The 20,118-nt window shown below is 42.4% G+C and overlaps 1 protein-coding gene across 1 annotated transcript in view; it reads right to left on the reverse strand.

Moving 5' to 3' along the window:
- Positions 1–354: 354 nt before the first annotated feature.
- Positions 355–20,118, reverse strand: part of LOC126262742 (ejaculatory bulb-specific protein 3-like) — a 56,829-nt gene continuing 37,065 nt past the window's right edge. Inside the window, exon 2 of the mRNA XM_049959550.1 lies at positions 355–539. Within this exon, the coding sequence (XP_049815507.1) occupies positions 355–539 (185 nt within the window). The remainder of the gene's footprint in view (positions 540–20,118) is intronic.

Below are 20,118 nucleotides of genomic sequence, written 5' to 3' on the forward strand. Positions count from 1 at the left end.
GCCCACTCTAACTCACAGGAAGAAACAACAGTCATGGAACTACTGGGGTATTAGCCTGGTAGCGTTTCGCCGAGGAGTTCACAGTACAAAACTTCCCATCCCATCAGTGTAGTTAAAAACAAAAATCATTGTAATATCCCGTGGTAGATGTACTGTCGCTGGTATGCTCACACACATTCATTACAACACTTTAAAAGTACAATGAAAGAAATGAAAGGTGCTTTTATTTATTTATAGAGCGAACTGGCGTACAACAAAGTATCTTTCTTCGTGAGTTGCATGAATGAGAGAAGTTCTTGTCAGACACGTCGCTGGTGCTCACGTCACAGCAGTACGTCGTGACACCGATGCCTCTCACTGCTTTTTGAAACGCGCCTCGTACTTGCGCTTGTAGATACCCGTGGGGTCGTATTTCGCCTCCAGCTCCTTCCACTGATCCGGCCGGTTCTCGATGAGGAAGTTGACGACTTTTTCTGCGCCGTCCTTCTGTTTCTCGCTGCACTTGGAACAGTCCGTCTGCAGGGCATCCGGCAGGTTGTCTGCACAAGGAAAGCAGGAATGACAATTAGTCCTCCCGAAAGGGTGGCCGTTAAAACGTCGTCCGTTTCTCCTAAGTGTTAGATGCTTGACAAGATACAGCAAATTAGGTTGAAAGCGGAGTTAAATGAAACTTTAGAAATTACACTTCATGCATAAAGTAATACGTTAACATAACAGGGCATGTTATTGCAAATAACTAAATAACAAACAAGTGTACCTCCCGCCGGAGGTTCGAGTCCTCCCTCGGGCACGGGTGCGTGTATTGTCCTTAGCGTAAGTCAGTTTAAGTAGTGTGTAAGTCTAGGGACCGATGACCTCAGCAGTTTGGTCCGTTAGGAAGTCACACACATTTGAACATTTTCTGAAACAATTGTAAATGGGTTGAAGACTGTTCATAAATAGTTACTTACAAATAATACGACACTCTGGCTGATACAATTTGTACTGTGATGTATATTCCATACAGAGAGCTCTGCAAACCTGAGTGATGTACTTATATGGTGTCTTGTGGTGAAGTTTGGCACTTAACTTACGGTTTCTACTTTGTTTTTAGTATCATTCACACTAACAGTTTTTTTATTTAATCACGGACGCTACAACAAACTTCTGAGCTGACTCAGGAGGAACGGATTAGACCTGCTGTGTATACGGAGACAAAGAACGTTTTAATCCCACAGGAATTTGGCGTCAACGACGGAAACAAGCGCCTGACGCCCTACTCCAGAAATTGAGGAGCATGATACATACTATTCAGCGTGAAACCGCTCCTAGTCACTGCGTGATAGGTGTCATGTATAATTTTGGTATCTGAACCGATTGTGAGCGAGCAGCGATGTTGTAAAGCTGTATCGCGGAAGTTAGGTTCTTATCTTTGGTGTGCACGAAGGCGCAGTGGCAGATAGTGGTTAGCTGTGTTAAAGTGAGGAAGCATTTGTAATGTTATGTTTCAAACGTAAAGTCTCAATTTATCGATGTGTTTAATTAAGATAATTATGTAATTGTAACTGGTCTGTGAAGTAGGAAGTGTAATGGAATCTTTTATTTACGTCAAGAGGAATTCTAAGGTAAGTTTTTGAAGTCACTCTTTTATTATTAAAAAAAAAGTGGCTCAGAGCACTATGGGAGTTAACTTCTAAGGTCATCAGTCCCTTTAACTTAGAACTACTTAAACCTAAGTAACCTAAGGACATCACTCACATCCATGCCCGAAGCAGGATTCGAACCTGCGACCGTTGCCGTCACGCGGTTCCTGACTGTAGCGCCTAGAACCACTCCGCCACTCTGGCCAGCTTTTATTATTGCAGCGCCATTTTTCACCTACTTTTCTCCTACAATTTTTAATTGATCATGGTTTTTTTCAACAGTAGAAAAGGAACCAAATGTGTTCCGAAAATACTTCGATTTGCAACTTTCGACACCGTTCCTCACAAGCGTCTTCTAACCAAACTGCGTGCCTACGGAGTATCGCCTCAGTTGTGCGACTGGATTCGTGATTTCCTGTCAGAAAGGTCACAGTTCGTAGTAATAGACGGAAAAGCCTCCTGTAAATCTAAAAATATGAAATCAATTTGACATCCCCTGACTGACATCCCCAGACTGAGTATTTGTGCTTCGTAGTGTTCAGCATTCACCGTCCGACCAGGCTGCAGCAGCTCAGGGTGCACAACACCGGTGCAGACGCATTTCTCACTCACGTCAGAATCGTTGTCTTTGAATCTTCGAAACCCATTCCCGCACATTACTTCCGGCACAGAGCGTGTTGTCAATACCCTTCCACAAGCGAACGATGACTTTCGCAGCAGATTTCTTGAGATGAAAGCAGAAGAGAAACACCGTGCAAATGCTGTTTTGTTGGTACAATAGCCGACAAGAACAACGAAACACGAAGAATAACCGGTGCACCAGCAGTGACTTGAGCAAAACTATTTATTGTAGGTTTTACGTCAAAGTTCATCATTCACGCAGTTTATACTGTTTAAGACTCTTGCTGTCAGACTATTAACTTTTACATCATGAAAGTCTTCACTTTACATTACAATAATTATTACTGTAGTGGAGCTTTGTCTTCATATTACAACAGTACACGTTTCATTACGACAGTTCATACATTATTACATCTCAGATCTTACAGTCAGAAACAATACTTCAGTCTTGTTTTTATTTATTTAGATAAGTTTCAAGCGGACATAAAAATTTTCAGATTATCGTTGAATTGCCTTGCGGCTATGAAATTTAATCTCTCACAGTGCATAGCTCTTCCGGACAAGAGGGACAAGACTTTACAGGAACTTTGCTTTATGAATTTTTTGCTCGTTTGTACGACAGACTGTTTTTCATAATTTTTATGTTTTGTTATGTTTGCACCAGATATCTTTAACCTAACCAGTTCTGTTTAAATACGTCATGGCCAACTCGCCTGCCTTGCAGGTATGTGAAAATATGATACTCAAAGTAAATAAGAGCGTTTTTCGTATATTGCGAATATGGAAGTCAAAACCAATAAAACGAAAACAAGAAATAATGAGTTACTTCACACACTCGACATGCTTTTCCGAAGCCACTTCTGATATGCTGTTAATTTGACATGCAGTTCTATTTACAACACCCGTAGCTCACCCTCTACATACTCCGCATAAAGTAGGGGCAACAAATACATATTTTATCTCAGTAACTTAGACGTTTATTATTACAATCAAGTATGCTGTGACAGCCCCATGTCGACATGTAAGGGTATTGATGTTTAAACCACAAAGCACAATTCCTGCAACCTTGCCTTTCAACTTCAACGCATATGTCGGATACTTTTACGAAAAGTTTCGAATCTTTTCGTTTTTGCAACATGTGACTGGAGTCAGCTCAGACATGTACTGCTCACCACGTCCTTCAAGCAATGCTTAGTGTTGACGGAAGACGTCTGTTTGTTTCCCGTCAAAAACGAAATTCTTTTGAAAGCGGATTTTTACGTGTCCATTCGACAGAGTGGCCTCAAATTAGCCTAGTGTGATACTCAATTTTATATGGCCCGTATTGCCGGATGTTACAGATTAGTTCATTCATGACCATTTGTGTGCTAAGTCAATAGGATGTTCATCCGTTGTAACCATAACTAAGCAAATGCTTAAAATTTACGTCTCAAAAAAATTTTTGGACCTAGTCATAATAATTTATTTTTAGGTGACTAAACTTCGCGCTTAAGCACAAATTTTTCCTAGACAGGCCATACGTTGTAAGCACGTGATGTCTTCTTCATATCATGACCAACGAATACTTCATAAGTGTTAAGACAGTCGATCTAAGTACGTTCTGCACAGAATAACATATACGCCCTTTTCCTCAGCTGTACGTTTCTTTTATTTCACTTTACTAGTAAATTCAAGGTCAGGAGTTAGGTTCGCGTCTTGTCCCAACAAGTACCCATCACACAGTTTATGCGCAGGCGCAAGGTATTGTGTCTGCCTAGGCGGGGCTCATGACCCCACTGTCAGTTCCAGTACAGCACTCGTGGCTGCCGCATCGAGGTCGCGAAGTGGGGCCGAGGCAGTTTCAGATAAGTTTTAACAGTCTGACGATAGAATGAGATTTTCACTCTGCAGCGCAGTCTGACGATAGAATGAGATTTTCACTCTGCAGCGGAGTGTGCGCTGATATGAAACTTCCTGGCAGATTAAAACTGTGTGCCGGACCGAGACTCGAACTAGGGACCCTTGCCTTTCGCGGGCAAGTGCTCTACCAACTGAACTACCCAAGCACGACTCACGCTCCGTCCTCACAGCTTCACTTCTGCCAGTACCTCGTCTCCTACCTTCCAAACTTTACTGAAGCTCTCCTGCGAACCTTGCAGAACTAGCACTCCTGAAAGAAAGGATATTGCGGAGACATGGCTTATCCATGGCTAAGCCATGTCTCCGCAATATCCTTCGTGACGAACGAATCCGAAAGCTAAAGTAAGAGTATTATTTGTAGATGTAGCTTAATTTTTTTTATATTGGAAGAGGAAGTAAAATCTTAGAGACTAATTAAAATTTGATTACAGAAAAGTCTGGGTGCAGATACTTAGTACAGGGCTATTACAAATGATTGAAGCGATTTCACAGCTCTACAATAACTTTATTATTTGAGATATTTTCACAATGCTTTGCACACACATACAAAAACTCAAAAAGTTTTTTTAGGCATTCACAAATGTTCGATATGTGCCCCTTTAGTGATTCGGCAGACATCAAGCCGATAATCAAGTTCCTCCCACACTCGGCGCAGCATGTCCCCATCAATGAGTTCGAAAGCATCGTTGATGCGAGCTCGCAGTTCTGGCACGTTTCTTGGTAGAGGAGGTTTAAACACTGAATCTTTCACATGACCCCACAGAAAGAAATCGCATGGGGTTAAGTCGGGAGAGCGTGAAACTTGCCCGCACGCGTTCAACCGTTTCTTCGCTCACTGCAGGCCGACCCGTTGATTTCCCCTTACAGAGGCATCCAGAAGCTTTAAACTGCGCATACCATCGCCGAATGGAGTTAGCAGTTGGTGGATCTTTGTTGAACGTCGTCCTGAAGTGTCGTTGCACTGTTATGACTGACTGATGTGAGTGCATTTCAAGCACGACATACGCTTTCTCGGCTCCTGTCGCCATTTTGTCTCACTGCGCTCTCGAGCGCTCTCGCGGCAGAAACCTGAAGTGCGGCTTCAGCCGAACAAAACTTTATGAGTTTTTCTACGTATCTGTAGTGTGTCGTGACCATATGTCAATGAATGGAGCTACAGTGAATTTATGAAATCGCTTCAATCATTTGTAATAGCCCTGTATATCCGGGGAGAAAATACATGTATTACTGCTCAGTATTCTATTCAGTTTCTACGATAGAGCCCCACCAGATGTATTTTATAGGCCTCACAGCTAATACCACGATTTTCAGGTGTAATCCTAGTGATCGAAACTTTTGTCTTCGAATAAATGGTTGCTACAGAGTGCATAGGAGTGATGTGTCCACTCTTGCACGGTCACGAGACAGCATATAAAAAGATTACATATTCGACCATTGTGGTGGTCACCACACAAGAAATGGTAGAAAAGCTTCATTGTATGTTGAAGAGAGATTGAAAAAGGCACGTGCTTGACGTAAATGATGTTACAGGCATACTTTTTTTAATGAAAAAAAGGTGAACGTTACGGGAAACTTTTTTACCCAGAATCTAACAATATCCAGGAACAGTCCACAGGGCTTTTTGTGCAGGATCTACATTTACATCTATACTCCGCGAGCCACGTTGAGGTAAGTGGTGGAGAGTGCATTTTACACCACTGTCATTCCCCATCTTTCCCAGTCCAGTCGCTAACACTTCGCTGGAATAACCGTTGCCTCCCTGTGGGCTCGAATCTCTCCAATTTTATCTTCACGGACGTACGCTCTAGGAACTTAAACAGTTGACCATAATGTGATGCAGAATGCCTCTCTTGCAGCGTCTGCCACTGGATTTGGTTGATCATCTCTGCGACGCTTTCGTGCTTACTAAAGTAACTTGCAACGAAACGCGCAGCTATTCCTTGGATTTTTTCCGTTTTCTCTATCCGTCCTATCTGGTACGGATCTCATACTGAAGAGCAATTTTCAGTATTGGTCGAAGGAGTGTTTTGTAAGTTACTTCCTTTGTTGATGAACGACATATCCTGAGGATTCTCAGTCTGGATCTGTCTTACTCGCGGTTAATTTTACGAGGTCGTACAATTTCAGATCGCTTCGTATCGATACTCCTACATACACTCCTGGAAATTGAAATAAGAACACCGTGAATTCATTGTCCCAGGAAGGGGAAACTTTATTGACACATTCCTGGGGTCAGATACATCACATGATCACACTGACAGAACCACAGGCACATAGACACAGGCAACAGAGCATTGCACAATGTCGGCACTAGTACAGTGTATATCCACCTTTCGCAGCAATGCAGGCTGCTATTCTCCCATGCAGACGATCGTAGAGAAGCTGGATGTAGTCCTGTGGAACGGCTTGCCATGCCATTTCCACCTGGCGCCTCAGTTGGACCAGCGTTCGTGCTGGACGTGCAGACCGCGTGAGACGACGCTTCATCCAGTCCCAAACATGCTCAATGGGGGACAGATCCGGAGATCTTGCTGGCCAGGGTAGTTGACTTACACCTTCTAGAGCACGTTGGGTGGCACGGGATACATGCGGACGTGCATTGTCCTGTTGGAACAGCAAGTTCCCTTGCCGGTCTAGGAATGGTAGAACGATGGGTTCGATGACGGTTTGGATGTACCGTGCACTATTCAGTGTCCCCTCGACGATCACCAGTGGTGTACGGCCAGTGTAGGAGATCGCTCCCCACACCATGATGCCGGGTGTTGGCCCTGTGTGCCTCGGTCGTATGCAGTCCTGATTGTGGCGCTCACCTGCACGGCGCCAAACACGCATACGACCATCATTGGCACCAAGGCAGAAGCGACTGTCATCGCTGAAGACGACACGTCTCCATTCGTCCCTCCATTCACGCCTGTCGCGACACCACTGGAGGCGGGCTGCACGATGTTGGGGCGTGAGCGGAAGACGGCCTAACGGTGTGCGGGACCGTAGCCCAGCTTCATGGAGACGGTTGCGAATGGTCCTCACCGATACCCCAGGAGCAACAGTGTCCCTAATTTGCTGGGTAGTGGCGGTGCGGTCCCATACGGCACTGCGTAGGATCCTACGGTCTTGGCGTGCATCCGTGCGTCGCTGCGGTCCGGTCCCAGGTCGACGGGCACGTGCACCTTCCGCCGACCACTGGCGACAACATCGATGTACTGTGGAGACCTCACGCCCCACGTGTTGAGCAATTCGGCGGTACGTCCACCCGGCCTCCCGCATGCCCACTATACGCCCTCGCTCAAAGTCCGTCAACTGCACATACGGTTCACGTCCACGCTGTCGCGGCATGCTACCAGTGTTAAAGACTGCGATGGAGCTCCGTATGCCACGGCAAACTGGCTGACACTGACGGCGGCGGTGCACAAATGCTGCGCAGCTAGCGCCATTCGACGGCCAACACCGCGGGTCCTGGTGTGTCCGCTGTGCCGTGCGTGTGATCATTGCTTGTACAGCCCTCTCGCAGTGTCCGGAGCAAGTATGGTGGGTCTGACACACCGGTGTCAATGTGTTCTTTTTTCCATTTCCAGGAGTGTATTTTAGAGAAGTAACTGCTTCCAGTGATTGTTCTGCTGTTGTGTAATCATACAGTAAAGTGTTTTTCTGTGTATGTATTCGGAGTACGTTACATTTGTTTGTGTTGAGCGTCAATTGCCACTCCCTGCACCAGGTGTCAATCGTCTGCATGTCATCCTGCATTTCACTACAATTTTCTAGCGTCGCTACCTGTCTGTATACAACGTCATCAGCGAAAAGCTTCATGAAACTTCCGACGTTATCTACTAGGTCATTTATAAATACTTCGAAAAGTAATGGTCATATCACACTTCCCTTCATAGGATTTGTCAACTTGGAAAAAGCGTTCGACAGTGTAAAATGGTGCAAGACGTTCGAAATTTTTAGAAAAATAGGGGTAAGCTATAGGAAGAGACGGGTAATATACAATATGTGCAAGAGCCAAGAGGGAACAATAAAAGTGGACAATCATGAAAGAAGTTCTCGGACTGAAATGAGTGTAAGAAGCAGTCATGCAAATGAAAGAAAGGTTCAGGAGTGGAATTAAAATTCAAGGTGAAATAATAATATCAATGATACTATTCACTTGTGACATTGCTATATTGAGTGAAAGTGAAGTACTACACCATCTTTTGAATGGAATGAACAGCGGAAGGAGTACAGAATATGGACAGACAGTAAATCGAAGAAAGACAAAGTAATGAGAAGTACACTGCTGGCCACCGTAAATGCAACACCAAGAAAGACAATAGGTAGCACAACACAATTTATTTTGTAGATAACATGTTGACCAAGTATCAAATGATTACGTTTACAGACGTCTGTGACTTGTGGTTCCTGCCAGAATCAGTAGGCAGAGTAGCCGCCATTGTTGGAGATCACCGCTGCCACACGTCCCGGCATTGAGTCAAAGAGACGTTGGATGTGTTCCTGGAGTATAGCAGCCCAAGCAGCTTCCACACGTTGCCAAAGATCATCTGGTGTGGCAGCTGGGGATGTAATCTGGGTCACTCGTTGAGCAACCATGGACCACATGTTTTCTATCGGCGAAAGATCCGGAGAGCGAGCCGGCCAGGGAAGCAATTCAATCTGGTTATTGACGAAGAACCTTTGGACAATGCGTGCCACGTGTGGTCGCGCATTGTCCTGTTGAAATATGGCTGTGGCCGAGCCCTGAAGGTAAGGAAGGACAACTGGCTCCAGCACCTCGGATATGTAGCGCCGGCTATTTAAAGTACCGGCAATGCGTACTAGAGGCGTGCGAGAGTAATATCCAATACCGCCCCATACCATAATACCCGGTGCAAGACCAGTGTGGCGGTGCATAATGCAGCTGTCCAGCATCCTCTCTCCACGGTGTCTCCACACTCGAATCCGACCATTGTGGTGCTGCACACAGAAGCGTGCCTCGTCAGTAAAGACAACGTCATTCCATTCTGCCGTCCACATCCGTCTGTCATCACACCATTGGCGACGGAGACGTCTGTGGTTCTGCGTCAATGGTAGACGAAGCAATGGACGTCTTGCGGACAGACCACTCTGCTGTAAACGGCGTCGAATGGTACGCGCAGACACTGGATGATGCGTTACAGACGCAATGTGCTGTGCTATGGTTCGGGATGTCACTGAGCGATCCGTCACTGCCATGCGCACAATTTGCCTATCAGCACGTGCAGTGGTGCACCAAGGTGAATGCGATCGACCACATCGGTCCGTCGTACCCTCCTGCATCCAACGGTCACATATCCGCATTACAGTTGTTTGGTTTCGTCCAACACGACTAGCGATTTCTCTGTATGATAATCCACAATCTCGGTAAGCCACTATCCTTCCTCTGTCGAACTCGGATACTTGATCAAAAGATGTTCGCTGTTGTCTACGAGGCATAACTGATCGTCTTGTGAAACAACCACAAGGTAAACACACGTGCCGAACGTACACTCGTCGAAATCGCCAAGCCTTAAATGGCGCTATGAGGTGGCGCCACAGGCGCGCGTGATGTGCGTCTGCGCTGAAATTCTAATCAGTTGCATATCTCATCGCTGCAAACTGATGGTGTAAATTTCACTTGATTCGGATGCTTCCTTCAGGGTGTTGCATTTACGGTGGCCAGCAGTGTAATAGGAAAGAGAGCAGCGAGGAACTTAACATAAGAATAGATGGTCACGAAGTAGATGAAGTTAAGGAATTCTACTATCTTCGCAGCAAAATAACCAATGACGGACGGAGCAAGGAGGAAATCAAAAGCAGACTAGCACTGACAAAAACGGCATTCCTGGCCAAGAGAAGTCTGCTAGTATCAAACATAAGTCTTAATTTGAGGAAGAAATTTCTGATAATGTACGTTTGGTGCACAGCATTGTATGGTAGTGAAACGTGGTCTGTGGGAAATGTAGAACAGAAGAGAATCGAAGCATTTGAGATGTGGTGCACAGACGAATGCCAAGACTGATGACGTAGTGAATGAGGAGGTTCTGCGCAGAATCGGAAATATGTGGAAAAGACTGATAAGGAGAGGGGACAGGATGATGGATATCCGTTAAGACATCAGGGCATGCCTTCCATAGTACTAGAGGAAGCTGCAGAGGGCAAAAACCGTAGAGGGAGCCAGAGATTGGAATACATCCAGCAAATAATTGAGGACGTAGGTTGCAAGTGCTACTCTGAGATGAAGAGGTTGGCACAGCAGGGGAATTCGTGTCGGGCCGCATCAAACCACACAGAAGACTGAAGACTCAGAAGAGAAAAAAAGAACACTCCCTTGGAGCAGATCCGTGGTTACTTTCACATCTGAAGGCATCTCCCCGTTCAGAATGAATTCGAGTATTCTGTTTGATAGAAACTCTTCAGTCCAGTCCCACTGTTGGGCTGATACTCCGTACGCTCATATTTTGTTCATTAGGAGGGCGTGCGGAACAGTATCGAATGCCTTCCTGTGTCTACAGCTTTCTGTGTCTCGTGGACGGACAGAGCAATCACTAAAATCGTGAACAAAAGCTTTGTGAGAATTCATCTAAAAAAGGTGGATGTATTGTCGCATGGGAAGATAGCGAGAACTACATTCTAGAATTCACAAAGTATAATCCTGTCAGATGACAAGGACGGAGGAGAAACCACGACTGCCCTCATCTCGTGGTCGTGCGGTAGCGTTCTCGCTTCCCACGCCCGGGTTCCCGGGTTCGATTCCCGGCGGGGTCAGGGATTTTCTCTGCCTCGTGATGGCTGGGTGTTGTGTGCTGTCCTTAGGTTAGTTAGGTTTCAGTAGTTCTAAGTTCTAGGGGACTGATGACCATAGATGTTAAGTCCCATAGTGCTCAGAGCCATTTGAACCAAGCCAAACCACGACTACCTTCTAAAGTGCTGCGTTACGAGGTCGTCTTAACCAGAGTTTGATTTTACTACGACCTCGACTGACACACAAGAAAGTGTTCCTTGTCCTGAACATCGCTTCAGTAAACACTGTTGGGCCTAAAATGGTGATCAGTTGGGATTCGAAATGGTTTCTCGTCTAGCTGTTTCTCTTGACATAGAGCTTAAGTGAATACTTCCTGTGACCTACCTTGAAAGTTGCCCTCATCAGACGATGAAGTGATACCTACAGACAGTTTAATTTCAAAAGGCTGACAAAGCCAACTTCCACGACAGCACGAAAAAATTACAATACCGCTGCGTACAGCCTTGGCAGGAGAGTATACTGTGAAACAGAAACGAATTCTACATCGCTTTATTACCATAATTTTCAGTCTGCCCTAGTACACCGTCTAAATGGAAATTTTATGTCTGCATCTACATAATGTACCGTACATTTCTTTCTGTGGGTACATTCCACCACTTTTTGTCACTCTCTGACCTACATATACACCTGTACTCCAAAGGTCATTGTACGGTGTGCGGCGGAGGGAACACACTTCACCCTTATTCCAGGACATGCCTTGGAGACACCAGAACCGTTGCATATTGCATTTCTATATTTACCCACACGGCTTCAAGAAAACAGCGTCGTGTGTCTTATAGAGACTGCCATTATACTTCACCGAGCATTTCTGTTACACTTTTCTATGGCATATTACAATCCTAGTAATAGTCTCCTAATTCCTTCGATGTTTTCTGTTGTGCTCGCTGGACAAGAACTCGAAAAACTGGACTAATAGCTCAGAGCAGGTGACGCCTGGGTTTCGTACTGGATTTTGTTTAGATGCATCCGATTTATTAGTGTATTATCATATAATCTACGTCTTCCATTCACCTTTTTTAAAAGGTATGCTATTAAGAACACATCTTTTGAGTGCTTAATGATACAAACTTTCTTGATGAAATTAATAATTTATACATTATTGCAATTTAAGTTACGAAACCTCTTCAGTATTAACACGATCCACTTTAGACCCTAAAAATTCTATTAACAAATTGCTTCAGCCTTCACAGTCCACTATTAATACACTAATTATGACCTCAGCCCAAATGCCATACCACACAGTCACTCGTAGATGTAATGGGTTCGCCAAATCCTGCAATTCTGCTCGCCGGTCGTTGTAGCCGAGAGGTTCTAGCCGCTTCAGTCCGGAACCGCGGTACTGCTACGATCGCAGGTTCGAATCCTGCGTCGGGCATGGATGTGTGTGATGTCCTTAGGTTAGTTAGGTTTAAGTAATTCTAAGTCTAGGGGACTGATGACCTTAGATGTCAAGTCCCATAGTGCTCAGAGCCATTTTGCAATTCTGTTCGCCCGAGAAGTAATTCAACAGAAAGTGTACCTCATCAGTGAACATTTTTTTCTTGATGAAATTGCAGTCCGCTCTCTGTTTCAGTTCTTGTGTCAGTAGGATTTTATAGGCGCAATGGGGAGAATCTGCTTTCAGAATTCGTTCCATGCTGGTTCTGGGAGTATCAGTTATTGCGGACGTTGGCGAAAGGATTCCACCGGAGTTGCAGCACATTATCTCTCATTAAGGCGCTGTTTTCCGCATTACGTCTAACACGAGGAACTCCCGAGGGTTTAATTTCCACCACCGGACCGGTTTCCTCAAACGTAGCAATCATTCTCGTCACAGTCGACTTATTCGGTAAATTATGTTCACCAAACAGTCTACGAAGTTTGTGAATGGTCTCTGCACAACATTCACATCTGGAATAAGTTTTCTTTGTGATAAAAACGCTCTGTCGTGCAGCGCTATACTACTAACCACAAAGAAAACAGGTGAAAATCGTGGATTCAATTCTGCCAGTTTGCTAGAACAGAAATGGCAGGTACTTGAAAAATTTTCTTCTTTATGGGACACCGCAACTGATTTCGCGTGTTTTGCTCATTCCATTATGTTTAGAAATATTTCATCTAGATATATGAACAGTGCCACAAGCTCGAAAGGTACACCACTAACCCTGACAACGGATTCTTTCTTTCTACTATGGACATTATTTAACTTTTTTTTTAAATTTAAAGATATCTGACATTTAGTATCACTTGTACTTATCATTACGGAACAACAATACTTTCAGTTAGACAGTAGCTTCTTCTTCTTCATGTGCCGTCTCCTCTAAGAAGGTTGGCTGTCATCATGGCAATTTCTGATCTTGATTTGGCCGATCTAAGGAGTTCTGACGTTGAACAGTTGTACCAATTTTTTAGATTGTCAATCCAGGATGTCCGTCTTCTACCCCTCGTTCTCTTCCCACAAATTTTTCCTTCTAGTATTATTCGCAATATTTTGTAATTTACTCGCCTAATAACATGGCCTAAATATTGTAGCTTCCTTACTTTAATAGTTTTAATTAATTCTTTTTCCTTTCCCATTCTTCTTAGGACATCTTGATTAGTAATCCTCGACACCCAACTAATTCTAAGTATTCTTCTATATGCCCACAGTTCAAAAGCTTCTAAACTGTTCATGTCCTTCTTTTTCAATGTCCACGCTTCCATTCCGTATAATAATTTTGAGAATACATAGCATCTTAGCAACCTCATTTTTGTGTTTAAACAAATGTCTCTCGAACAGAATGCATTTTTCATCTTATTAAAGATGAAAAATGCATTCTGTTCGAGAGACATTTGTTTAAACACAAAAATGAGGTTGCTAAGAGACAGTAGCAACATCTGCATAAAACCTCTGTCTGCTAATCCAGCACGTTCATGGATATTGAGAACACGAATTATTATAGTACAACATTTACGTTGGGCATACTCTATGTGGGTGTATGTTTTTCGCTGTCTACTACGACTTTTTGGGCTCTGGCCGCAGAAGAAGTACCTAATTTTTAAATGTACAGCAATTATTCTTTGCGACAGCATATTTTCCTTCTATTCATCGATGATAAATATTGACCTCAAATTTTCAGGCATTATATCTACATAAAAAGCCTACACGCCAACTAAACCAACTTGCATGTAAGAGTAATTCTGTCGCCGTATTATGGATAGTTTTGTATTCCGAAAGATACCAATGATGAAGAGAAACGGAAACTAGAATATCTAATTATTAAATGAAAAATGGGAGAAGAAAAGTAGAACAAATTAAGGAAACGTCATCTGTAGACGTTGTTCAGTAGCGATTAGCTTTATAATCACGAAGAGTGATTACGTCGTGCTGTTAACGTCTGTTACGTCTCGCGGAACAATCTGTGGTGTCACCGCCAGACACCACACTTGCTAGGTGGTAGCCTTTAAATCGGCCGCGGTCCGTTAGTATACGTCGGACCCGCGCGTCGCCACTATCAGTGATTGCAGACCGAGCGCCGCCACACGGCAGGTCTAGAGAGACTTCCTAGCACTCGACCCAGTTGTATAGCCGACTCTGCTAGCGATGGTTCACTGACAAATTACGCTCTCATTTGCCGAGACGATAGTTAGCATAGCCTTCAGCTACGTCATTTGCTACGACCTAGCAAGGCGCCATTATCAATTGCTATTTATCTTGTGATGCATGTACCGTCAGACCGATGTTCACCAATTATGGTTTAAAGTTAAGTATTCCAGAAGCTACGTACTATTTTTGCTACTATAAAGACCTTGTCCTGTTCCAGACCTCACGCCATCCTGCGTGAGCTTAAACGCGTGCCCTTCGGCCTCCCGTCCTAGTGGATTGGCTGTCTTGCCAGTCCACAAAACAATCTATTGGTATTCGCACTCTTCATTTTCTCTTTCTTCACTTCATTCTGTGCGATTCTTTGAGTTCTAATACGAACTTCAGTGCGAGATCCTTCCACAACGAAACTCTGTCTCGACATCTCGCACAAAACTCAGTCTGTTGTATATAAAGTACACCAGTGGCAAGACGCAGTCAGTACTTTCTCCTACGCGATAACAACGGTTATATTGCTGACGACAGACCCACTGAAGCAGAGTTACTGACATGGTTTTCCGAAGTTCCTTTACAAAAGACGACAAACTACATATTCCAGAACTCGAATCAAGAACATCTGCCAACATGAGTAACTTAGAAGTAGACATCCCCGGTGTAGCGAAGCAGCTTAAACACTTAAGAGAGGCAGAGTTTCCGAGTCAAGATTGTATGCAAGCTAGGTTCCTTTCATAACACTACCATGCTAAGCACTTAACTGTATGCCACTCCCTGTGTGCTGGATGATTTTTTCTATTTTCAACAGACTTTAAATAGCTGTAAAGGACGTTTAGTTAGAGATACATAAAAACTACAGGTATGGTTTAAAACTTTAAGGTTTCAACTTTACATGGGTTAACAGTCATGTGTATGGGGAATCTACTGTTTCCAAGAAGTGATGCGGATTTCTCCTCGATTTTGCGAAAATAAATTTTTGTCAAAAATTAATTTTTATTACTTTATTCAATTTAAAGAAGAAATAAATTTTGGAAAGTGATCATTTGACACTGAAAAGACATTTGTTATACCACTTGCAAATAAAGCATAGGTACATACACATAAGCTATTTTGCATAGTGAACAACAGTGTGATAAAGCTTGAAGCACGGGGTGACACACAAACCTACATTACACTCACTGCACTCATAAGAACTATCTTTCCTCCCAGCTTGAAACGCGTATGTACTCGGTAGCAGCGATGGCGAGGCATGACAGAATCTCTGACCAGAGAGTTATTTATCGTTGCTAGTCTGCGCTTGACCGCGCGACAGTTCTGTTGTTGTACGTAGCGAGTCGCGAGAGCATGTAGTAGCGCGCGAGAGACAGTCGCAGTTGTGTGTGAGGAGTCGGCGGGCGTCGACATGGGGCTCTGGTCAAGGTTCAGGACGAGGTGTATTTTTAAATAAGGTAATGAAGCAGCATTGCGCTCATCTGATAATGTAATGTATCTTAACAGTAATTAATTTGTTCAAGAATCGCCCCAATAATAATTTTGTTCTGAAAGCAATTTTTTTAAGAAAATAATCATTACAATTGAAACAATACTTCCTATGCTTTTCCTGCCAGAATCAATTCATCAGATTTGCACAGGGCCTAAGGTCAGCGCAGATGACCTTATAAAATTTATCAGGTTGATCATAACGTTAATTTTGTGGGGACTTAGCATTTTTGCACATTTTTGTTATCATTGAGTTTTGTTACTGTGGGAAGATGACATTCGGCTCCTATTTGCATTTTCATTCAATTCATATTATTTAAAAATAATTCCGCGGAGGTTACACTAACGTCCCCCCCTTTTTTCAAAATTCTCCGGTGACATTAAACTAATATATCTTTTTTCAAAAATTCTCCAGGGAGGTTACACTTGGCGACATCCGGTCCAGGATCGTATTTCGTTGAGAATCTTCTGAGAAGTAGTTAGATATCTGCTCTTATTAACTAAAATATAATTAGCATTTGGCGCAACGCTTTTACTAATTTTATGACTTTCTTTCCTTAGATCATCGGCAATTCATTGCTCTGTTGTATTTGTGTTTGTTGCTTTTTGCATTGTGCTTATTTCATTAAGTGAATAACTGTGTCTATTGTAAAAATGCCGCGAAAGACTGTGAATAGTGTATCGCGAAGTATAATGAATGAAATTACCGACTTAAACAACTTCACCAATAGTACTTGTGACACGCAGTGTAATGATGACAATCCTGCGTTCACTGACAATCAGTGCGTTCCAACCACTCATGATGATTTTTGTCTTAATGATGAACAAACGAACTCGGTTATGTCCTCTGTTGATTTGACGACAATTGATGACGCGGGGCGCCCTATTGTAATGAGCGCTGCCCAGCTTAACACAACTGGTTTACTAAATTCACGTGACGAACAGACAAATTTGTCTAATGAAAATGAACAGGATACACAAAGTAGTACGGATTTATTTAATTCCGAAATAGTGACTGACAGTGTACATTTGACTGGCAAACCTTTTTGTAAATCTCAGAATAACCAAATGGTTACAGAAAGCGAGATAATTCCAGATCCATCATTAAACAGCACAGAGAATAGAAATGCTAATTTTGGGTTGGATCAAATTATGGCATTTTTTAAACAATTGGATAAAAAATTAGACAATAATAATGAAAAACAAGACAGTCTTAAAGAAGATCTCAAACGACAACTTAGTGAACAGAACGAACAGATAAATGAAAAATTAGACAACAATTCCAGACAGTTAAATGAAAAATTAGACAACAATTCTAGTCAGCTTAGTGAACAAATTAGAGCCATTGCCGCGCAGTGCCATGATACTAAGGAACAATTACGCGAGGAAATTGAGGCTTGTTCAAGAAAAAATAGCGAAGAAATTAGGTCTGTTGCTCAGGAATTAAGGGAAATGCAAACAGCTGCAACAGCAACACTTAGAAACGGAATTAGCGAAGTCGCTAAACAATGCTCTGAAAAAGCTATACAATTACGTGAAGAGTTTAAACTAATGACAGCAGAACTTTCGCGCACAATGGATGAAAAGATTGACGCGAAATTCGACCAACAGAACACTCAAATTGACGAACGTTTTAGTCTTCACATACAAAACAGTGATACGCGTTTCCGCAAATTTATTCAGGATCAAAATAAAGTAAAACGTCAAGTCATGGAAACAATCACTGCACAGAGACAGGAAGACAAACGTAAATTGTTCGCGAAAGCCAAGACATACGTAGACAACAATATTGCTACAGTGTCCGACGAAATTAATACCATCAAACAGTTGAACACAGGATTACGTGATGAAATTTCCGATCTTAAATCAAAAACAGATACACACACAGCAGATATTCAGACAGTGACAGACAGATTTGAACAATTAGAACTAACACAGGATTGCGATGTCATCAAAGCTGACGTTAACAAATTGAACGAAACCACACGTAAATTACAAAAACAGATTAATACTTCTGACACTAAAAACGATGATCAGGTAAAAATACTGACTGAAAAATATGATGAATTGGCCAGTCGTATTGACGTTATCGAAAGTACTAATGACAATAAATCAGACGATACTGCACCGATTTCATTTAACCAAACACCTGAATTCCAAAATTTACAACAGACAATTAATGAGATAGATTCATCTAATAACACGTTGCGTAGAAAATTGTCAAGTTTACAGCAAGAGGTGACAGAGATAAAAAATGTTTCTGGGTTTAACACATCACAGCAGACGCCATTGGGCGAACATTTGTCAGACTCACGCAGCGCGTACAATTTACAGAGATTACGCGACTTAAAATCCGAAAAGGTACGCGACGTAAAATCTGAAAAGTTACGCAACTTGAAGTCCGAAAGGACACAGACAAACAGATTCTCACACAAACCTGAACTTGTTCTCAAATTCAGTGACGAGAACGTTGATTATAAGCAATTTGCATTTGTAAAAAAATCTAAGGAATTTAATAATGACAGAGCACAGATACACGATTTGAACTGGATACGTCGATTTATTTTTGTATTTTTAATAGCATTGCCTGTAATGAAGAAACAACAATTAGCATGGATACAGCAATTTATTTCTGAATTTTTACCGCCATTTCCTATAACACGAAAGCTGAAATTTATTTGCAGCGCGTAAAAGACCTCAGGGGATTCATTACGCTTTAATGAATATGTGCCGTAGCGTGCATAGAGCCCCGAGCTGTAGTAGTGCTGTTTCATCTTTAGTTTTCTGCACTGCTGCCTTCTCTTCTACTATCCTTTATATCTATCAAAACAGCTCTTTAACTATTGCTCTATCTAGGATTAAGAATGTATAATGAAAACCCGATAAGGCAAGTTATACCGAAAGTGACGATTTTTCATTAGACGCTCAAGAAATGACAACCACTAGAATTTTAGTATCAGACAAAAATTTTATCATCAGTATGTGTAAAATTAACAGCAAACGCATTTTTTGGTAACAATAGACATTTTTTACCACAATAGCATGAAAGTCAGCCGCTTAGAATAGCTAACCAACAATGTAATGCACAAGGTCAACCAAGCTTTAATGTTTCGCCGCGTGCACGTATAGTCCCAGCTACAACAAATAGTAACGCACAGCAGCAAAGGAACAACTACGTACAGAAAACACAGTATTTCAATTTCTATCGCAATGCACCGTATAGGAATGACTATTACGACAGACGTAAAAATAATGAGGACAATTTTCAGCGTACATCTAACAACAGTCGGTCATACCAACAGCAAAATTATCCACAAGAACCTATTCTCATGAATGAACCCGACAGTAGGTATCATCCAGAACGTAATACGTCGGGAAGAAGTAATAGAACAGTTCAAATAGTAGAAATGCCACAACATCCTCCTGATGATAATAACACGTCAGATAGAATCTGACTAGATACTGTACAGGTCGCATCTTCCAATAACACAAGCACTAGTTTAGACACGCAGAATGTTGTTCACGAAAATGTTATTACTTTTGACGACATCAGAGACACTCTTTTACAGGAAAGACCAGTTGTTCAGAAAACCATTTCACATCCTGTCATCGAAATTAAAATAGGTTCATCGAAATTTTCAGCAGTAATCGATTCTGGATCACCTATGTCAGTTATAAATGAGGAGACTTTCAACGAGTGCAACAAAGAGAATACATATCCTACATTACCATTAGGCAAAACGAGAGTGAAAGGAGCAGTATCGAGTAAAGGTATAGACGTTAAATTACAGACGCATTTATCATTTTGTATTGCAGGTCATACTTTTCACTCAAATTTTTGGATTGTTCCTTTATTGACAACAGACGTTATTTTAGGTACGAATTTTCTGGTACAACACGACGCAGTTATTGATTTTCAGAATTCTTATTTAATGTTAAAGGATGAAAATGTACTATTCGCTTTAGAATTTCAGCACTCTTTATCTGCAGAAGAACAAACAGTTAACCGCACAGAGGTCGTTTCCGTATCACGTAACATAGACTGTAATCCCACATTGTTCACTGATACGTACGTACATAACTATAATACTCCAGACGAAGCTGACTACGACTTAATGCGGATGATTTCTGATAAAGTTAAACAAAGT

Source organism: Schistocerca nitens, chromosome 6 (genome assembly GCF_023898315.1).
Source record: "Schistocerca nitens isolate TAMUIC-IGC-003100 chromosome 6, iqSchNite1.1, whole genome shotgun sequence".
Taxonomy (NCBI): Eukaryota; Metazoa; Arthropoda; class Insecta; order Orthoptera; family Acrididae; genus Schistocerca; species Schistocerca nitens.